Below are 23,058 nucleotides of genomic sequence, written 5' to 3' on the forward strand. Positions count from 1 at the left end.
AAACTCCCTGGTGAGCAAAACGCTTACTACTGACCATAGGCCCAGAGGTTATCTGAAATTAGTAGTAGGAAATATTTTCAGCTGTAGAAGGCATGAGCTTAAGGATTTATTTGAATATTTGCCTCTGTCAGCCTCTTTATTGCATAATTTGCACCAACTTAGATTTTCAAGGTCTCCATTGGAAGTAAGGCCAATTCATACTCCCTGAAAATCCAGCCTACTCACATTGCACTTACACTACCTCTTGGTCCACTTCTGCATCACCACTGAACTTGTCTCACTAAGTTTAAGTCACACTTTTTGCTACATAAGCACAAAGGGGACATGGTGAGGAAACCAAGGATATCCAGCTGAGGACCACTCCTGACTTCAATATACGTTACAATTACTGGCTTTTTTTCCTGACGTCCCCTCTTCTGGCCCACCAGTGTGGATCACACCTGTTCACAAACAGCTCAATGGGAATCCAAGGGAACCTCATGTCAGCACTGAGAATACCAAGCGAAGATAGTGTAAGTAGATTTACCTTCTGTTAAATTTATTCACTGTCCTATGCTTTGCTCCCAGGGGAAATCTTAGGTGACATTATAGGGCAACATATATATCAGAAAATTAACAACCTTATCGGCAGCGTACATATCAAAGCGTTCTTGTTCCCGGTGATAAACAAGGATAGCTCAAGTCAAACCAACATCGTAGGGTTTCCACTACAGGTTTACATTTCCAAGAATGAATTTGAACCTTGCTTTTGTTCAGGAAGAGTCACGCTATTCCAATTCTCCATGACATTTCTGACTGAACATATTGTTCAACCATAGTTCATCAAATAATTTGGGACGGCTGCAGGCCAAGTGGTTTGTACAAACCTATTCCAACTACAGACTCCAGAGTGCCCGAAGCTGCGTCAGCACCAGCTGCTGTGGCACGTGCCTTGGCGGCCGTGGGGGGCAGCTGTGCCGTGCCTCCTCCAGGCTGCTGCTCCACCTGCCTCGGCACTGCCTGAGCAGAGTGATTGAAGAGTGATAAGCAGTGCATGTTCCCTCCTGAATTAATTACTGAAATGGCATCTACTTTTGGGGTTTGCCCACAAATGATGGGCCTAATTCTTACACGAAGACCTCTTTACCGAGCTCTGTCCGTGTACAGTTATATTACGGTAGGCACAGATATTGTCAGACCTGACTTTTCCAACTTTTGCCTGTCGTAGGAAGTGACAGTAATCTGTGATTCAATTTTATTGTTATTTTGCTGCTGCCTTGGGAGCACAAAATCAAACATAATACTTAAAACGTTTCCCTAGAAATGTTTAAGAAAAAAGATTTTTATTTTTAAGTTGAAAATTTAACTGCATGCTTAACCAACTTCAGTGAAGCATCAATCATACTGGACAAGCAATTTTAAGAAATAAGATAGTTAAAAAAATTAATTCTGAAAATACTGCCAACAATTTCATGATATAGATATTTTTAATATTAAAAGTAATTTGTAAATGTGTCTTTATAAACAATATGCATAAAATAGATCTACTATACTAAGCTCTCTCTTTTTAAATGCTGTTTCACAGTAATTTCTTAGGTATGCAAAATTTTCCCTCAAAGAAATAGTGCAATCTGAAGAACATACATTATGTCAGCGGATTAGAACTACTATGGTCATTAATATAAGTCTTTATAGATTTCTTGTAGGAGTGGATGAAGACTCATATCTGTCTCCGTTTTCTTTATTATTTGCAAAAGCTGCACATGTTCCGTTACAATCTGTCTGAGGTCCGTCATTTTCTGAAGCAACTTTGCAAACAGCTGTGATGATTCTGGATGATTCAGCTTTAGCTGGAGCTCCAAAGCTTGCAACAGATTGTCTTGTATATCTTCAATGGGCTTCACATTTAACAAACCTGGGCGATCTAGGGGAAAAAAAGAATCAGGAGTTGTAAGTTTAGGAAGAATATGGAAATATCAATCTCATGTACTAATTTCTTAGAGATTTCTAAACTTTTACACATGGCACTTCCTGAAAACTTTGACAATTTCTTAATGTATTGATTTATAAGATTTTATTAGAATTTGCTCAAAGAAGTTTTATAACTAGTCTTAGAAACAGTTCAAGCATTTGTGTGGTGCAGATACAGAGGCAAGTTTATACAATACTATAATGCTTTTTCCACAGTACAGTGGGAGTGTTTATGGGAAGAAAGAGTGAGATATAGTTGGGGGATAAACAACCTGTATCAGGTAACTCACTTTTGGAAAATCAATACATACTTAGATGGATTTCCATGTAGTTGCTACCATTAAAAATGTTTCCTGCTAAGCGGGATGCTAACCTATCTAAAAAAAGAGCATAAATTCAACTTCTGCAGTCATACTAACCTGAGAGATTGAAAAATCACAGATCAGGTCTTCTCCACACCCAAGCTCCAGTTGCTATTAAGTCTCATGATAGCTTTTAGCATCAGCTCATCAACTTAGCCACAAATGCCGATGGCAGTGGAGAACTGATAGATGTGGCGTGTACAGAAAATGCTTCTTCTGGGCTCATGCCAACAGAGAGTTTTCCTCCGTATGGAGGAGTCTGGGATGGATGTTTACAACCCCAGTCAGCTATCTGCACTACCACAGCTGCGAGAGTCCAGGATTATCTTTGGCATATCTTACTCTTTGGCAAGAACCAAATATTTCTTTTTAAACTGTTATTACCTTTCATAATAATAGCTGTTTTGTTATTTCTGTCTGTCCCCAAATACCTTAAGTGGTTGCAATTATTATCCAACATAATTTGTAACTTGAGGTAATAAATTATTTGATCCTACACTCCTGAAATAATAGTGTTACTTAACATTATTAGATTGTCACATATGATAATGACCACCGATAATTTGTTACTGCTAAACTACTTGATACTGGGTAACACATCCTGATTATCAGAATATTCCATGAAAAAACAGTCAATAATTTAAATTACATTTGCTGTGTATCTATGAAATCAATTTCACAGCTTGATCAATAAAAAGCAGTGCCTATAGCTAGCCTTAAAGCACTTCTCCAAGGCAGTATTTCCATTTCAGGAAGGACAAGAGGTTAATCTATATTAAACATTTTAAAAATAAGGTGTTTTTTTCCTGTCATCTTAGTAACCTTTCTGTTACTGTTATTTTCTGAACTGTGCATCCAGTTCTAGCTCAGCCTGGCTTAGTGTTGTATACTAGAAAAAAGGCTGAGAGAAAAAAAAAAGTTTTTTATAAATACAGTGGGGTTTTACTTCACGGAGAAAAAATTGCAGTGTAAACTAAAAGGCAAAGTTGGCGTGAAAACAAATGAGTATACACAAGCCATGAATACATGTAGGTCACTGGTCAGGATCGTTAACTCTCTAAGAGGTGAGGGTTGGGGAGAGTTTTTCAGAAATAGGAGTATCAGCAAGTTTGAATATGGAGCCTGATGTTTGTTTGACGGTGGCTTTATGAAGTGGCTGCTTGCAGTTGTAGGTGACTGGGCTCTGACCAATTTGGCCACTCTTTCTGTTTGGTATTTCATGCTAATGAGCTGTGCTTGTCTTGCAGAGATCACTTATTTTATACCGTACAACGGATAATACCATGAAATATGGTTCAGAAAGTCTGTAAGTAAATACCTGCAGGCAGAAAGTTGTTTCCAAACAAATGGCCCCTTTTTATTAATTTCCTTTGGCAATACTATCAAGCAATTTTTAAAAAATTCTTAGAGAACGTTTGAGAAATTTTAGATATTTATTTGTAGATTACTCAAGTGCACTGCATGTGCCGCAAAATCTAGTTGCCTTCTTTATATCTTTCAGAAACTTCCCAAATTTCAGCACTTCAAAGCTGTTAATAATTTTGGCTTTGGACTGCGATAGCTTTAAATTTTACTTCTGCATTGCAGATGAACTCTGAACCAGCTGGGTATGACTCAGTGTACAGTGATATAAAAAATCAAAAAGCACAAAGACTGTGGCCTTGATTTCCTCTGAGATTAATCTCCATTTGCCCTCTGCTTCTTTTATGGTGGGAATTTTTAGGGTGTGAGTTTTTCAGAAGTGAAACTCAATTCGAACGTTGTGCTCCCCAGCGCAACTTTCGAGTCCAGGAGGCAAACCCAGAAGATCAGTACTGAGTGTGGAACTTATCAAGGAGCCCCCCAGATTTGGTGCCCCAGGTCAATTGAAGTTTAGTGAGACTTAAGCATCTAAAATCCTTTATCTTCTTTGAAAACCCCCATCTAATGGTTTTATAATGACCCAGTGGAACTAGAGTCAGAAAAGATGACTATGACAAAAGCCTAGGAGATCGTCAGATGTTATTTTTAAATAAGTCAATTCAAGAGGAAGGAAAATTCCCATTGAAGGCAAGAGAGATTTTTCATGAATGAGAACTTCAGGATATGGACATTATTTTTTGGGTGTTGACAGTTTGCTATACTTTCTCACTAAAAATTTCTTACAGAGGAAAATGCTGTTTCTGTTCCAGGAAACTTATCTAAATCAGAAAAAAAAAGGAAATAAGAGCCAAAAGCTTTAACATATAGGTATTATGGTCTATTTCAAGTTGCTAAAATGCTCTTAAATGTATATGCTCCGGACTCATCGGGTTACTGTATCAGAAGGTGTATTTTGTGCCATAAGGAACTCCAGATAGATGTGGCTTGTAGAAAAAAATACAAATGATTAACAGTGAGCCTTGAGAAAAAATGTATATAGAGAATAGGAAGAAACAGGAATGGGAGTAAAGTAGGTGCGATGCTACAGTGGAGGCCTTTGAAGAGGCTGAGACAGAATTGCTGTTTGAAAGCTCACAGAGAAAATTATACAGGGAACTGACAAGGGAAGCGAAAGACAAAAACAAATGAGTTGTAGGAGTTTCTTATGATACAATGAAATAAGGTTACGAAAAACTTACGGAAAGAGAGTTGAAATGATGAAGGTGAGAACTAAAAGTGAATTGGACACCACTTTTAAACCTCTCTGACACAGAAGACTGTCAATTGAAGTTTAGCTTTTTTTACGTGCTGTTTGTGACCTGCCTTTCATCATTCACACTACGCCAAAGGAGTACCACATTTCTCTTATACTATTTTTCTTTATTCATTTTTCCTTTAGGTCTTCATTCATTGTCATACGGCTGTTTCATTTGGTTTGAAAATTCTGCAGGAAGCTGCTCTAAGTAACAAAATCTCCACAGCGACTGGGAAAGGCTAATAGCCCCTTGGTTTTGAGTGTCAGCTGTATGACTGTGTAAATCGGTGTTCTGTACTATCTCAGGGAAAAGCATTTTCTTTGTTTACCTACTTACAGATTTGGATGCTTCTTTCATGTTCCTAACAATTACAATTTTTTTTCTGCTTCTCACATATTTCCATCTGCATGCCTTTACCCATACCTTTATATTTTAATATCTTTAAGTGCATTTTGCATTTAAATACACATTCTAAAATCTTAATATGATAAAGAGACAAAGACACAGCTGACTGAAAAACTGCTGCTTCTTGTGCTGAGGCAGATATGACTCAGCAGTTTGAGCTTTTCCTTCTGAGACTGTCACATGTATTGTAGTCACCGGGATTTTGGTTCAAAGCCCACAGTGATTATCTGCAGTTCTTTGTCCGATTATAAAGCATGTCTTTGTTCTAATGGGTCTGCTAGAGCAGGATTTGTGTAGCAGTCAAATATGAACTATTTCTTGGTACTATTCAGTGAGAAAACTTCAAATTTTGCTGATCTCGGATTGTAGCAAAATTATTGAATATAGTGTTTAAACAGGCAGCAGTGATTCACGGCTCAAAATGTACCGTAAAGAACACACTCAGAAAGCAAAAAAAGTGAATGTAGCAGCATTTCTGAACTCAAATACTAGTTGGGCTGCGTGTTGACTAACAGAGTCTGCGTCTTTACAGGTATACCCTACTACAATTCCCCACACCACAATATCCTGAACGTTGCAGAAGATAAGTTACAGAAGTCCAAGTCCACCCATGAGATGTAAACATACAACAAAATTAACTTTTGAGCTTTTTATTTATTTGAGAACAACATGCCCGAGTGAGTTTACTTTGTTTATAAATGTTGATCATCCCAACAAGTCTTGGACTATATTATCTTTCCTGCCCAACACAGACATCCAACTTGTTCTCCTTAAACCTTCTTACAATAGACTTCATTTTCAGCACCAGTATGTATACTATTTTTAAAGGTGCTTCAAGTTCTTTAACATGTATACCATGGCACTCACTACTGGCTGAGAACGTGTCTCAGCAGCACAGAGGAACACGACAGGGAGGAAGAATATCTCTTGAAGTTTTCCGGATCTCCTTTTACCAAAGCTTATTTATCCAAGTTCCCATAAGTAAAAGAGTGTTGTGATGAGAGTTTGGCATTGCTGTTAAAGGCATAAAGCACTTCTTTTGTAAAAACAAGGTAATATCCTACTGCTCACACACAGAGTCTGTCTCATCAGCATTACATTCAGAGTACTAGAATTTGTTTGCCCTTTACAGTATTGCTTTAAAGCACAATACACCAACATTAAGAACAACTCTTCAGCTTTGTACTAATGAGTTCAGAGTAAATTTGGAATCATTGAGACAGAGTGAGGCTGCACTGAGCAGCTTGGAAACAATAAAATGATTGACTGTGGAAGTGGGAGTACTTTCATTTTGTTGCTATTCCAGTTAATTGGTCAGCTTTTTATATTTTGTTACATGGGCATTTTGCCTTTTTACATATAACACAAAGGCAACTGTTTCAATATCAAAAGGCTGAACTGTTTTATAGGATTTGTGGCAAATTCCAAGCACTCACTTCACAATGAAAAGCTTTCTACATGTAATGTTCCAGCTGGAATTATCTTTCTCTTTCCCTTCTCTCTTCTTTTTAGAGCTGCATAAGAGAGAGCACCAGCGGAGCCAGCAGAACTAACACAATTTCGCTAGGCAATAACAGATTCACTCAGAATTAGAGTGTTTGGCTTGGATCTTTTCTGTTTCACAAACTGAATTACTTTTTAAGATATTTGTACACGGGATTTCTTGAATTGACTTAAAAATTACAGTACTCCTGCAGCTAGTAAAATCCTTGAGGTAATATGAACTGGTTTTGAAATCCTATTTTCAATGAAATAATCCTGGTTTGATATTCATGTACTTCTTACAGAAATTAAGTTCCGTAAGAATATAACTCTTACAAAAACCGGAGCGTGTGAGACATCTGAGAAACAGGATTTCAGTTCTATGCCACATAAGATATTACAGTCCCACAGGACGCATACAGTTCAATATATATTATATCTGACTCTAAATTCCATGATAAAAACCATTTTCTAATTGGCAGCAAAGCTCAATTTTTTTTCAAAATATAAACTCGGGTTTTACTATATAAACTATATTATAAACTATAAAATAACTATAATGATTTTTGTGAAAAAAAAAGTTCTTGATAAAGACAGGAAAAGATCTTTACTATCAAGAAATGAAAGGATTTCCTTAGAAAGGACTAATTTATGTTTATACGGATTTATATATTTATATGGATTTGCTTCAGAATTATTTAAGAGCTAACTCTTAAAATTCAGTAGCTCTTTACAGATCTCTGTTTACAAATTATTCTTAAAAGACTTGTTGATAGATCTGGTTCAACACTGTTGATTTCTTTCTGTGGATCATTGTCCTCCTGAGATCTAAAATGTAAGATTAGTTACATCATACCTATTTCCTCTAATATAAACCAAACATCACTGAAGACCTAGCGTTACAGATTGCAAGTTGCCTTTTTTCAATTAGGAGTGGATTTTCAGAGGCCTGTTTCTTATCTGTCAAATTTCATTATATTAGAAAATGCAAAATATTGGCATGTTTTGTGTAGTGCCCTAATAGGCTTGTATAATTTCTCCTCTTCCATCAAAGCCAAACAAAATATACCAGTAACATATTTTCCCTTCCTGAATTAATTCCAAGTCCTCAGGGATCATTGTGTTCGAAGGTTTGCACAAGAAAATGTCTTCTGGGAATTGTACTTGTTTGAAGTGGATTTAGTTAGTCTAATAAACCATATAGTGATACCACATTTTTACTGAATGAAACACAATGCCAGACGTAATTGTATGTGATTTTAAATGAAGCTATACATAACAATGCACTCGCAACAGAATGTTTGTTTTTAAAACAATAGCATGTGGTTGTTGTGTTTGATTGCTTAAACATAATTTAATAACAAAATACTCTGCGTTGCTCTGTGAAGGCTCTGAATTCATGACATTCAGCACATTCCTCCCATTGATAGCTGCACTACCATTCTAAGCCAAAACACACAAAAATCAGTAGGGTAAAATTTTCTTTGTGCAACATCACTAACTTGATAGTATTGGCCAAAGTCAAAGATCTTCAACATGACCTGAAATGCATACCTGATATCTGAGATTCTCGGTGGAACGGTTTGTAAGTGAACTAAGTCTGGCTAGCATTCACTACTTTACAAAACATAATAGCTACATCACCGCAGAATGAGATAGAGCATATTGACTGTCTTCAAAACCTGAAAATTGAGTGCCTTTTCAAATGAAGTGTTAAAATGCATGTGGTCTGATGACCTGGGCTTTCAGATTCATGCTTTGCTCAAAGCATAATGTATAAAGATTAATATAAGCAGAGCAGCTTAGGAAATCTGAACAGAGCAGACACACAGCCCCTGTTTTTCTCAGGCATTAGAAGAGCATTGTTTCTTGAGAAATGCATTCTAACCCCCCACCCCCCCTTTTAAAGGCAAATAAAACCTTGCAGGAGTGAAACAAACAACAACATCAGAAAACATCATAACAATCCTGTAAGCCAAAGGCCACATACATTTTGAAATTTTTACGGAGTCAAAGCTATTTGTGTACAATTAGCAAGCCACACAATCTAATTGCATGTTTAAAAAACCCTCATGCAGAATTTTAACTTTTAGAAGTTCTTGCCAGTGAATTTCCACCCTTCCTGTTTTCAGAAAGACAGTCCTGATTTTGTTTTCTAACTAAATGGACTGCTGATTCAGCAGGCATTTCCAGCTCCATCATTAGTATCAGGTCATTTACATTTTTACTTTCTGCCTGACACTGAAAAAAGTGCAAACAGCATCAAGAAAGCTGAAAATTAATAAAATACTATGTGTAAATAAACTCATACCCATCCTGTAGTGCTGAGCACTTTCCTGTTTGGACAGGAATCAAAAGTGTCAATTTTATTATATAAAATATCATATTAAATAAGACAGCACTTACCTCCACTTAGTATAATGACAGCTATAAATATTGCCAGGTCACTGTCATCTAATTCCAGTGCATTGAACTTCACAGCAAACTCAAACTTGGGTTCCATAAAGTCACAAAAAGGTTTTCTCAGGCTCTTCAGGAACTCCCGTGTCATGAATCCTTGTCCATCAGATATAAGAACTCCATCTTTATTCATCAGAGAAGCCAGGAGAGTATATATGATCTCATGGACGCCATATTTCAGGAGAGTTACTTGATCATTCAGGTCAAGATTCACAAAACCTGGAATGTTCTTGGCAAATTCTGTGATCTCCTGCACTGCCTCCACTGAGCGGAACTGGCATCGCTGGAAAATGCGAATTGCTACTTCTTTGTTCTCCTCCTGCAGCGGTGACACATGCTTGCACTTGATCTGATCTTCTCCCATCATTAAAGAGTTCATGTCATAAATAACAAATGGCTAAAAATGAAAGGAAAAGAGAATTTACTTTCAAATGTCCTTTCTATGGACATTTTACTCCTGAGAAAGGGAAGTACCGTACAGAGGTATCAGAAAACACTTAGATATCTATGAAAAATATATCAAGGGTTATACTCCCTTGATTTATTCCCAAAAGAGTTAAACCTTCATAAACCTATTAAAGCAAATATCCACACGATGTTAAAATGATTTACAGAAAGCACAAGTAGTTCTTAAGGACTTCTCACATGTTCCATGAATTCACATTCTAAAAATAGGACTTTGGCTGATACTTTTTTTAATAATTGGGCGAGAGGGGTAAGGAACACTATTTTAAAATAGCCATGATTTTTGCCTTTTTGTGTTTGTTTGGTTGGTTTTTTTTGTTTGTGTGTTTGTTTTGTTTTGTTTGTTTGATTGGTTTTGTTTCATAGAAGTTCTGTAATATCAGAATTCAAAATTTGGAATGCTTATAAACAAAAGATTAATATGTTACTCCTTTTACCTGCATTTTAATGGCTTCTATAAAACAGAAACTAGTAAGTGTACACTGACATGCTTTCACTTCTGATGATATAGCTTCTTTTTTATAGGAAGACAGAGTATATTCACATTTTGATTACTTCATACACTGTAATGTTCTTTCCAAGTTTTATCCTTCTATAAAATACTGCAAGTAGTATCAACTTTATGGTATTGATTATCTGACAAACTTAACCTTTTGCTGTTAATTCCTTTAAAAATAACAAAGTTAGGATGCATTTAAACTCAAACAAGTTGTCAATGAGATAGAAAACACAAATAACACGTTACAAACTACAGCAGCCAATTCAGAACACAAGAATGAATCTGACTGTGAAATAATCTCAACTGGAATAAATCAATTTTGAAAGCAGATTAGAAAAAATAGTGCCAGGAAAACTTTCGTTATGATCTGGAAACAATCTGTTTCAGAATATGCAGAAGAAGCTCCTGGTTTTAAAGAAGTGGTTAAGCGAGGATTTCTTGACTTTATCTGAAGGATCTTTTCGTTAGAGAATAAATGACTAAATAGTTCATTGATGCACTGAAAATATATCTACTGATATTAATATTAATTAATATACACCAACAATTGAACTACAGAAATTCATTTTTTAAATTTAAGATCCTTTAGGATTACAGATTCTAATGCCTTAGTCACATGGGTGCTCACTGTCATGTTTTCATATTCACTATATGCTGCAGAACAGATTCAAAAAACCCCCAAACCTCCCTATACATAGTCTGTGGTCCTCTCCCACAGAATCAGCTTCTGGAAACTTCTAAAATGCTATTCCTATTTGATTAAATCGGTTTTGAAGTCTATTCAGTGCTAAATTATGATGGAAGTTTTAAAACTGAAATTAGCTGCTTTCTTTGGCGTCTCTTGGTGCCGTCTGAGGAGGATGTTGCCCATGGATGCTTGTCACTACCCGCCAGCTAGAGGTTACTGCTCCCATCGCCCCCTGCAAGTTCTGCAGACGGAGCTTGTGCAAGCGCTTGGTCGTCTGGCTCAGGCTAAGTCGAAGGCAAAGCTCCGACCTGCTTTCACCAGGAAGAAAGGAGGGGTGGTGGTGGTGTGACAGCTGACAGTTTTGTCCTTAACTGATACAGCTGCTTGGCAAAAAGAGGTCTAGCTGGGAACCAAAACACTAATATCTGCACAAGATGATTTCGGTTTTCAAAATGGTTTCATTACATCGGTATTCTGCTGCTGACAAGACCAATGGAAGTAGTGCTGTCACTGTCACAGTAACCGCAGGCAAACCTAGCTCCAGACCATGAGGTTCAGTTAAATAGAGTGTGAGGTGTGACACAATTTTTCCACTTGCACCAGGAATTCAGTGTGAAACCGAAAAAATAAACACGCTGCACTGAGAAAAGCCAGAAGAATAAGGTATTTTTCAGTATGTAATGTTATTTTGGCAGCATTTTATACATATCTGTACGTAGGTATATGCAGGCATATGCAAAATAGTGGAATAACAAGACTATAGAGCCTTTTAAAATACATGTTTTAGTAATAGTAGGTCATTTTGGTTTCCTTGTAGAAAATTTTAAGTGGGAGCACAAAGTACAAGGAAATGCCATCTATCCACTGCATGTACACGTGCTTTAGAAAGACTATACTATGCCACCAGCCTACTGACATTAGAAGATGAAAATCAAGAAAGAGTTCAAAACAAGTAAAGAATTTTTTAGCATAAATATTCAGATGAACTTTGTGAGTAGAATTTTATGCCAAATGAGCACTGGATATCCCATAAGAGGATGAGTTAGTAATTTTGATTTTGACACACTCAGTTAGCATATCCAATTATTTTCAGTTAATGCAGATGATATAACAATTAAACAATAATATAAATTTAAACTATGTCCAGAGTAAACAGTTTGATGTTCCAGCGCACAAAGTCCATTACAGTTCAAATCATGTAAATGTTATTACGTATTAATGTTAATTAATAGTTATATATGCATATCAATATTTATAAACAATAAATTAATATTAATAAATAATTAATGTTAAATACTATCACTCTTTCAGTGTTAATTTTAAAACGATTGAAAATTTGCAACAAAATGAAAAGCTGAATCTTGTGTCTATTGCTTTGTTGCTGTATTGTAATTGGCAAAGTTTTAAAACTTTCAAAAAAAAAAAAAAAGAACATAATTTATGGCATACTATATATTTACTAAATGAGTATTGCATTAGTGTAACTTGCAGACATGACCAAGTTGCATAAGCCCAGATGTTTGTTAAGCGCCCAGCACAGCCCAGCAGCAAACCACGTGCTAATTGACTTCTATGACAGCTTCACAGAACCTTACAGAACAAAAGCAGAATTTGTGGATGCACTTGGGACCTCAGAAGCAAACTTCCCAGATTTTTAAACACACATCTGGAAAAATGGAAGATGAGAGCACCATAGGTAACCCTGCTCAAAATGCTGTCATGTTCCAGAGTGTGTGGTGGGCAGCTGCAGACAAAAGGAGCAGGGCTCCTGGTGACGTTTTTACGATGAAGAGGAATAAACAAGATAGATAATTAAGCACCCTATTTTTCTGTTTCCCAACGCAGATACATAGTTTTTAATAACACACTTAAGAAACCCTAAATTGCTTAATTAATACTTTCCCAGTAAGCTAAATTTCTGATACAGAGAGGGAACTGCAGAAAGACTTGGAAAAAGCAATGACCCTCAAGTGGACTTAGCATATCAGCTTTCTGCAGAATAAAAAAAAAAAATGCTAGTTCAAGTTTTATGTAGTCCGTGATGAAAAGTTACTCAAATTGTAAGTGTCCACCATATCTGAAGTTTTTATATGAGGGGTACAACCATATTAAGGGCAATATTTAAATTATGATTTTAACTATCTTTCAAGAAAAAAAGCCTGAAATAACCTCCACATTCAATATGGTCAGTTTTCTAATCCTGACAATTTTTTTTCCGATGATTCTAGAAAATATATCAAACTAAGAGTTATAAGTTTTGGAATACTATTTTGCTCTTTAGGTATTAAAATAGTGACAAAATTTAAAGCCTACTATAATTATCAGGTCTTCTTCATCCTCCTCTCACTGATACAGAGGATTGTTATGTACCACCAGTGAAGTTTCCAAAGCAACCCACAAATACACATATCTCTATTCCCTACTTTTCAAAAATTTTCTTGTAGACTCTCCTAAAATTCCAATAGCACCAACACAAGATACTGATCTGATCCAAGATGAGAGAGTTAAATGCAGGAAGTCATCAGAGCATCATGAGAATAAGCAGCATAGTTGAGGCTAGCAGTGGTGCTGGTACTGGGAATCATTTGACACATGAAAAAGAACTACACTTATGAAAAAGAATATTCCTTTGGGTACATCTAGTGCTAATAATATGCTATGATAGGGCTGCATGAATAGTACAACAACCAATTCCTGACAGCTAGATAGCTACCTTAAACAGATAGTGTGGAAGATAACCTTTGGTGAAAGAGAAGGAAAACGGGAAGAGTGGATCAGAGAATACAAAAAGGTTAAGATGACCTTCAAATTCTTGTACTGGTTTCAAGTATTTTATTAGGTGAACTTGGAGTTTTTTCAAATAATGTTTACTTATCCTATCTAAAAACATTTCCTGTGTTTCAGACACAGCTTGAAATATGTAACTGCCAACAGCAAAGCTTTTTTTTTTTTTTTTTTTTTTCTTTTTTAAAGATTGTCAATGTGGTAAATCATTTACTCAAAAGAAAGAGAAAAAAAACTCCCAAAAAACAAAACAGAGGGAACTAACTGATTTGTCTGTTGTCTTTCCTGTCAAGATCGCCCTCGCCTTGGCTTTGGTCAGAGGGAAGGACTTTATGTATGAGTCATACAAATGTTTGGCAAGTGCTCGTAGATCAGCAGATTCAGGGTTTAACTGGTCGATGTCGCTGGAAATCTCTGCCAAGAGCTTCTCCTTCTCCGCCTGTGGCATTCTCCCAAACCTGATGGCTGAAGAAGATGACAAGCAATTACTATAGCTATAGTAACACCTAAAAAAGCACATCTGAATACCTTTTTATGTCACTTTTTGTTATGACCTCTTGAAGTTTTTATTAAAACAGTACTTAGGCAAGTAAGAAAAAGATGATTTTTCTCCAGTATTATAGGCAAAAAAAAGCTGAAGTGCTTTAAATAAATGTAAACAAACAAATCTCAAAGAGGAAATAATCTATGTGCCCAAACAGTTAAGATTACAATATCTTGCTTGGAAATGCAAAACCTATTGTCAGCTCACCTGACAGAGCTGGTGAAAACCACTCTACCTCCAATCTAAATAAAATGTAAGGAATCTTTAAAATATTAAAATTCTGTTGGCTTAGGGCAGGAACCACCCTTCAGCCTTCTATTGTTTTGGGCAAATCACCATATGGGTCTCAGATTCTTCATTTGTTTAGAAACAAAACACTCACATGCCTTGCAGGAATAAATTCCTAAATAGTTCAACAGGACTTAATGTAGCAAGTGCTATAAAATGTTACCAAAAGAATTAAGGAATGAGAAAGAAGGTTGCACAGGGAATAAGAAAGCCAGAAAAGGCTGAGTTCTTCATGGTAACTCTATGTGCATGCAGTGTTGAAAGAACAAGAGGTGGTTCTGCCTAGTCATACCCGCTCACCATTGCTCAACAGCGATGTAAGGCGGGCTGTAAAACTCCTGCTTTTACACCTTGTACTTACTATCCAAGACACTATTTATTCGTATGGGGACTGACTTGGAAAATATTTCAAATGAGCCATCAAGATCAAGACTGATTTATCATGATATTTCAGTAAACAGAAATTATTTTATTTTATGAAAACAAAACAGAACAAAAGAGCATCAAAACAAAAAACAGAAGGAAGAAATAAAGGTTTGCATTTTGGCCTTAGGAGGAAATGGAAATAATAAAATATTTTTTCAGCAATTAGTGTCCTCCCTGGTTATAGTAAAAATGCTGTTAAGATCATACATATGAATGATTGTGCTAGGGACATTGATTCAGGAAATGACTAGCCACTTTCCTTTTACAAGTTTGCTTGCAGTGTGCTGATGGACAGAAATAACACTTTTTTCCCAGAAAAAAATAATTGTGCCAGAAAACATAACACCCCCATCTGTCATATATTATAGTTATTGATTGGTTCTCTTCTTTCATGGCTGTAGAGACAAAGTTGTTTATTTTTACAGCTCTGCTACATTTCTCTTTCAGTAAACTCAGTCTCCAAATGATGCATGCTGTAAATTTAATATTTACTTGGGTATTCTTAGAGTTAACACGGCAGAATAAAAATCATCGTGAAAGGAATTCTAGTTCAGTAGGTACAAATGAACATATTCTACTTCCCCCACCCCACCTCCCCCACCCTGAAAATGTCTGTTGCTTATAATTTTTTCATATGGGAAATTTTGAATAATTGCCAGTTTATATTTGTTTTGGATCATATATACGATGGCATATGTAATTTTTTCCTCTCTCATAGGAAAGACTAAGTATTCTTACTCAGCTGTTAACAATAGTTTTCAGGGAGACGTCACTGCTCTCCTTTCTTCTGAGAGCAAAAGAAATTATTAACTTCATATTAGTTTATATGACATACTAAAATGTCTCAAAGAGACTAACACCGTTCCGTAAAGAAGTGAGTAGATGAACATATGATAACGTTAGTGATGTATAAAAAATTAGTATCAGACAAAAGGAGACTTCATATTGTACTTAGCGTAACCTAAATAAAAAGATGAAAAAAATCATCATAACTACAAAGGAGTTAATTCAGCTACATATGCTTCCATGAACACTGTGTATCAAGATGGTATTTTCATTTTGCAGTTAAGATGGATTCTCTCACTATTAAAAATTCTTATCTGTAGTTAACACAAATCCTTCGAGTTTTTTTAAAAAACATGTATGGATGTGATAACATTAAACCCATGATAATGATATCTGCATTTTAGACATCCTTGAAGATGTAAATGAAGAAGTATGAGTATTCCATGCAGTAAGTAGAGTGAAGACTCACTGAAAATATTTTATAGCATTTACAGATTATTTTTTTCAGATACTTAAGGACTGATTCAATAAAAAAAATATCAAACCATCATCAATGTAATAAAGCTAAAATATATTAATACAATATTGTAAGAAGTTGTTGCAGGGACAACATGTATAACTAAAATGTGGGGTCAAGAAGGTGTTAAAATAATAATATAGCTAATAAAAGTGTTAAAGGTTATTTAAAAGCCCATGTTGAACAGTGTGGCTAGACATTTGTTAAACTTATATTTTCATTAAAAGCTATTATGTTCTTCACTAAACCTGGTTTCAGTGTTAGTATTATTTTAACATTAAATTTGTGACATGCATCGGATTATGTTTTATGATTAATTTGTCCACTCTTCAAATGTGTATTTTGCAATAGTTTCATCAACGGGAAAAATCTTGTGATACTTTGGTGCTTCTGATTGGGTTCTTGCTGACAAATTCAACTCCCCCTCACCATCTTTTTTTGAGGAAGAATATGCAAACTGAAGACCTAAGTGAAGCCTAGCAAGACTTCTCAGACCAATACAGTGGACTTTTTAATCTGGAAAGAAACCAAGGGAAGTATTAGCTTCATATAAAGGACTGTTAATAAAAAAGGAACACAGGAACTCTAAGGATCATGTCCTTTGATAGATTTCACAGTCATATCAGGAACTAGGTGCTTTGGGCCAGAAAAAAGTTTTGTTATGATAAATCCTACTTGTAAACTATTTTGACATTTTATATGGAATAAATTTATAACATTATATGTAGCATCTTCATAATATGTTTACAACAAATTTATGCATCCCCAGCAGCCTGATGTGAATGCTATCAGCTCGTTCTGTAAGCACACTAACTCTAACTGTTATGGAAACAGAGCTTGACTGAACACCAGTATGAGACATGATTCTGTTGTGGGCCTGTTCTTGAAAGCTGGGGTTTGCAGAGGCAAATTTATAATCTGGACTCTCACTGGCGTGACTCCCTTTCATCAAGGTTACTTCTACAAACCAGGGATTGAAAAAAAAAAAAAAAAGACAGTATATTGCTTCCCCTTCCTATGTTTTAACATTAACTTAGCTCTAAAATAGTTCATACACTTCCCCAATGCATTAAAAACAATAGAATTTTATTTTCTTTTATCTTTCCCCCCCTCCTCCCCTTTTCTAATCAGTTATCTACTGAAACTTTCTTAATGATGCACCACAGCGTATGTACCAGCTATGACACTGATTACTGAAATAGAGGTTTAATGTAGAGATTTTACTGAAAAGATCAGGGATTTTCAAAACAGATTTGAACAAAAGATTGTTTTATCATTAGAGAATAACTGATTGAGCTCTATAATTGTATTCTTTTAAAGAATAGAAACCAGACCGGTAACAAACATCTTGCTAGAAATTCATACATGGGTGAATAGACTAGTGCCTTTTTTTTTCAAGTAAGTTTGCCAGAACTGAGGAGGATAGTTTCCTTTTTAAAACTTGTGGCAGTTTTCCACATAACTGATTCTACTGTTGCACTAATACTGCCAGTATAAAATGGGCTTGCTTTTAGTTTTGAGTATAAAATGACAGCATAGTATATATACTGTATTTTCTAAATATACCCCTTATCCTATACCCTGATTCCTGTGCAGAGCCTTGTGTCCTGTCCAAGAGGCTTTGGGAAAGTAAATTACAGTATTTGTGCTAGCAATTTGGTATTGCTAAACAATGTATTGTTGATAGTTCCCTGTTAAAAGTTTACATAGCACTGGTGTAGAATTGATAATAAATGACAACTTACATTGTGTTTACTTTTTTAATGGAAAATAAGATTGACCAGGGGTGTTCCAGAATCACATTTCTGGTGTGCTTATTCATCCCAAATAAAGCATGCCAAATTACCTTTGCAAATTAGTTACGAACCCTAGTGCTTGTAATATAAAATTCTACTAATTTACAGAGCGTACTGAAGTACGTAATACTGTTAATATTTCATTTCCTGTTAATAATTCTAGAGGAGATGCCTTCTTTCACTTATCATTTATTTTTATTTTTCTTGTGACTGTGATACTTATGTTCCTGAAAAGCATTTGAGATCTCTGCTTGAAAAGTGCTATAAACCCCAAATACTATTTTTTACTGTGCTATCTGCTTCAGTGCTTTTCCTTGTTGGAATCATATCTAACTTTTTGTTTCCATGTGTTTTAGAATTTGTATAATTTTTATATATACAGTCAAAAACCCCTGTGAACATTAATGTTAAATCAGAGCCTTGTCTTCACTGTGCTAAATTTTACGAATGCAAACACCCTTGTGTATAATCTATTTTGAAGTTGAAGCCCAAAGACACAGAGGAAGACTATATCAAATCATACATGATTAAAACTGCATAGAAATTTACTATACATTTTAAAGGAATATTTGGCATAGGTTTGGCATGATGCTAATTCTTCTATGATGATCAGATTCCTGGTTTCTCTTTTAAAAATTACTATTTAAAATTCCTTCTGCATAAATGAAAAAGGGAAAGAAACCCAGAAACAGCAGAAGTATCACTGCCAAAGGTAAGACTGAATTATATAGCAAGTCTGTTAAAATGCTGAGATTACTGTGAAAGTAAATTAGCACATACGTTGTTATATGGTAAACTAGGTTATAAACATTAACGTCTATTCCTGAACACTTGCATGCTGCATTCAGAATTGAGTTAGATGTAATAGCTTTCTGTGCTATGAGTAAGCTTTGTTACATCAATGTCAAATCAGTCCAAACTACCCCCCTGTTATCAAAGAATGCACAAGCTGATTAGCTAATCAAAGCAGTATAGCGGGGGGTGGGTGGGGGGGTGGGTGGGGGGGTGGGGGGGTGGGTGGGGGGGTGGGGTGGAGTGGGGGGTGGGTGAGGTGGGGTTGGGGGTGGGGGTGGGGGGGGTGTTATCTCTCACTGGCCTAAAACACCCATCGTTGGTTTAACAACCCACTTGAGCTGGATTGCCAGCTATCAGATCACATGTCTACTCAGTTCAGCAAAACAGCCCCTAGTATTAGCAGTTTGCATTTAGCAGATAGGACCAAGTCTTCTTCTAAACACAGGAACTGACTTCACTAAGAATAGGAACGAGATCTTACTGTCCTCTGTACTATATAAATCCTTAGGGCATATCTTGTTGCCTGCTATCATAATATCAGACTTTTACATAGATTAATTTGGCAATAATGAAATCCCTCAGGAATCTCATAATATTTTTTTCTTGTGTTTAGTGTGTGAAAACTATGCTTGGGGCAAAGTTTGTTATGCACCTTTGTATGGATTGTTTATTAGCAGTCCATCATCTCCACATGTCTTTGTTTCTTTCTAAATGGGCTTTTTTAGGATGAACTAATAATAGCAGTGGATCTTTCATGATCCACTTTTAAACACTGTCCCTATTTCATGAACATATGTGTCTGAAGTAATTCATGAATTACGAGAATAAACTTTCCTAAACAAAAGGTGATCATGACCCAAAGGTATATTTTCAATATAGCACTTCGTTAACAACATAAAGTTAGAGAGTTCTGAATAAAACATTCAAATCTTCTAATGTGATAGGCAAAAGGATAGTTTAACTTTTTTTTTTTACACTTCAGAATATATTTTATAAATATTGTATTAGTTGCAGCAGATTCTGTTCAGTGCTTCGTAACATTTCAGGCAAAATCCAGTTATGTTCAAAATTCAGCCTAGTAGTTTCCTTTTGGAGAAATTGTCATTTTCAGGGGACTGAGACAAAAGTCAGGGAGAGGTCAGGCACCAGGAGATTTACAGAAGGTTATGTTATAATATAATTTGGAAAGTGGGATTTTAGATGAGAGGAGAAGTAAGAGGGATTGATGATACCTACAGAGGTTAGGGTGGGAAAAGGAGAGTTTACAGAATGGATAAGAGTTCACAGTATTTCTGGTGGTTTAGGAAAATTTCAAGGATGGGTGACATCCTTTTCTGCTTCTCTCTCCACCTCCCTCCTGTGACCCTGGCCTCATCTACTATTTCCCTGGACCACTTATTCTCCTTGCTACTCTATCTTCTCTCTCCTCCATCTACACTCACAGCAGGTCCAGCTTCCTTACCTCCTGGGGGCCTGGGAAGCAGATCAAGGCAGGATTTGTAGGGGTAGGAAGGGCAGGGGCAAACCAGAAGGCTGGTGTAAGACATCTGGAAATATGGCTTGCTGCTGATGCTGCAGGGGTGGAAGGGGTTCAGATGGCGATGTCTGTCACAGTAATAGAAGGTTGTGCAGGTTTGGGCACGTGCCTGCTGGAACATAAGATCTCTCTCTCTTCCCTTTGGCAGTTATTTCTTTTATTTTCATTTACAGTATTCTTCAAATGTCAGTGATTTAAAACCAACAGTAAGACACTATGTGCTATGTTATATCCTTTGCCTTTCAGTGGGAAAAAACTACAGACTATTTATCCTTACGCCACATTTCACAGCTTGGAGAAGTCACTACAATTGCTTATAGGCCATTCTGTATAGCACTCTCCTGACTGTCTAGATTATTTTTGAGCATAAATAAGTCCTCACATAGACTATAAACAGTTTCTTATACTAGAAAACACAAAATAAAGCCAGGGCGGATACCTGTCTGAATTTACTGGGCATATACCCAGACTGAGCAATTAACTGCTCCCAGAACTGATAATAAAGACATATAGCCATGCGTGCTCTTTTTTCCATTACAGTAGTTAGTTTTATATAAATAGCATTTTTAGTAGAAGAGAAAAAAATAAATTTAGATTGCTAAAATTTTTTGGTTCTAAAAGAACAAAGCTTCTGCTTAGTGGTACTTCAGAATACAATCTGAGCAACTAAGGGTTAAACACAGAGTGCACTGTGGCTAGAGAAGAAAAGGAAAACAATATTCAAAGCATGAGAACACTACTGTCTTTTTTAACCTTCAGCCAAGTGGTATGTAGCGTTTATACGTGAAAAAATGTGGTTGTAGCTGCTAAGTGTCTCCTTGCATTCCCTGTTTTTGCAAATGCCCTACTGATTTTGCAATAATATGTCTATGCAAAGACATAGATTGGAACCCTCAGGCACAAATAATCCACATTCTGATTCCAAGCATTTAAAATTCAGAATTCACTGCCCAAATGGCTGAACTTCATTCTGTAGATGTAACTTAAAAAAGTATCTCAGTGTCATTGACAACATCCAGCGTTGCATTTCTGCATGCATCTTTATACAGGCCTGTGCCTTGAAAGGCAAGATTTAGTTCTTTTTTATAGATTTGTTTGTTTATAAATGATGGAGGAGCGAGGGTGTTGTTTCATGCAATGTAACGTAACCAGAGTGGGCAAAAAATGCAAATGTAGAAGCCAATACTTGAGTATAAACACTACTAACTCCCTGTTAGGTGAACTGCTGGTGAGAGCAAAGGAAAGCGTTCCTTCAGGCCCTGGGACAAACGGCTTTGCCTTTCCCCTCCTCTCTGTGCTTCCCCCCGACTCCCATAGCCATGGCCTCTGCTGGTGCCACAGCTTCTGCCCTGGCACTGGCTGAACGGGAAAAAATGTCAGGTGAAATGTTAATTTTAAAAATACTTCTTGGGCCCTTCATGTTACTAAGCCAGAGAGAACAGTCTTAGCCTCCCCCTTCTTGATAAGGCCGCACATGTTTCCCATTGACATAATTGGAAGCTATGTTGCTAGGTTATGAGGGAATTTGGCATGCACCTTGAAAATAATAATAATAATAATAATAATAATAATGAAACCTCCTGAATTACTATAAAAATACCCACAGTAGCATTTCAAAATTAGATTTATTTTTAAGTGCTACTGTTGCATCCCAGGAACTTGAAAACCATACTTTCTATTAGCAAAACATTTCCCATACCAATTTACATTCAGTGCATGTATTAACTTCTCAAACCACAGTTAAGCTTTCCTCTTGGGGACAGTACACTCATTTTTTTATATTGAAAATAATGAAAGTTCTAAAAAAACCACAGAGAAATTATTTTCCCAGTCATGTTTGCAATTCTTTACCCTTAGAATTACATAAGTCTCTATGTTATGACATTTAATTCCTGTTTTTACTCAACTTTGCCAAAGCAAGGCAGCAAAGAATCTTCATTATGTCTTTCTGTCCAAACATTCATAAGTATTTCCACATGAATTGATATGTGAATTTTAAAGTTCAGAGGGACTTTCTTCTCAATTCTATGCAAGAGAGCAGTCTCATGCTTACCTACTGCAAAGAAAGGAACCACAGAACCATACACAATTGCAAACACCTTTGCTATCTAAGACTGCAATTTATTCAGAATGGAAATGCTCCTTACAGTTCACAGATGGGAGGGAATAGTCACCTCTGGACGGTGGAGAGATCAGACAGTGCATATAACACAGCAGTCACAGCTCTGCACACCATATGATGAAAGGCCAACAGCTGAACGGGCATGCTAAGAAACACTACGCTCCTACTTACCACACATTGGAATCTATGCCCAGATGTGGGTATCCTAGGAAGGAGGAGGACAGTTTTTTTTTAAAATGGTACAGGGTCTGCCCCATTCATCTGAAGTATGTTGCGTTCCAGTGCAAAAAAGTGTTAACTTAGTGATGCTAATGGTCCTCAGTAGGTGTCCTATGCCTCAAATTCAAGTTATTATTCACAGTTTCAGTAAACTCTCTAGTCCCTTTTTCATAATTAAATTAAGTTTTCTGCTTACAGGAAAGACACTGAGCTACAGTATGCAGAAGAGTCTCGTCAAAAAATAAGACAATGAACTGAAAAATAACAATTACACTA

The 23,058-nt window shown here is 36.2% G+C and overlaps 1 protein-coding gene across 3 annotated transcripts in view; it reads right to left on the bottom strand.

Annotated features, from left to right (window-relative positions):
* Window positions 1-517: 517 nt before the first annotated feature.
* The window catches only part of PPARG (peroxisome proliferator activated receptor gamma), a 61,949-nt gene continuing 39,408 nt past the window's right edge, over window positions 518-23,058 (bottom strand). For all 3 annotated transcript variants that reach the window (XM_056337239.1, XM_056337238.1, XM_056337237.1), the window contains exons 5-7: window positions 14,018-14,217; window positions 9,263-9,713; window positions 518-1,903 (exon numbers count right to left, since the gene is read on the bottom strand). In XM_056337239.1, the coding sequence (XP_056193214.1) occupies window positions 1,656-1,903; window positions 9,263-9,713; window positions 14,018-14,217 (899 nt within the window). In that variant the 3' untranslated portion in view covers window positions 518-1,655. The remainder of the gene's footprint in view (window positions 1,904-9,262; window positions 9,714-14,017; window positions 14,218-23,058) is intronic.

Source organism: Falco biarmicus, chromosome 4 (assembly GCF_023638135.1).
Source record: "Falco biarmicus isolate bFalBia1 chromosome 4, bFalBia1.pri, whole genome shotgun sequence".
Classification (NCBI taxonomy): Eukaryota; Metazoa; Chordata; class Aves; order Falconiformes; family Falconidae; genus Falco; species Falco biarmicus.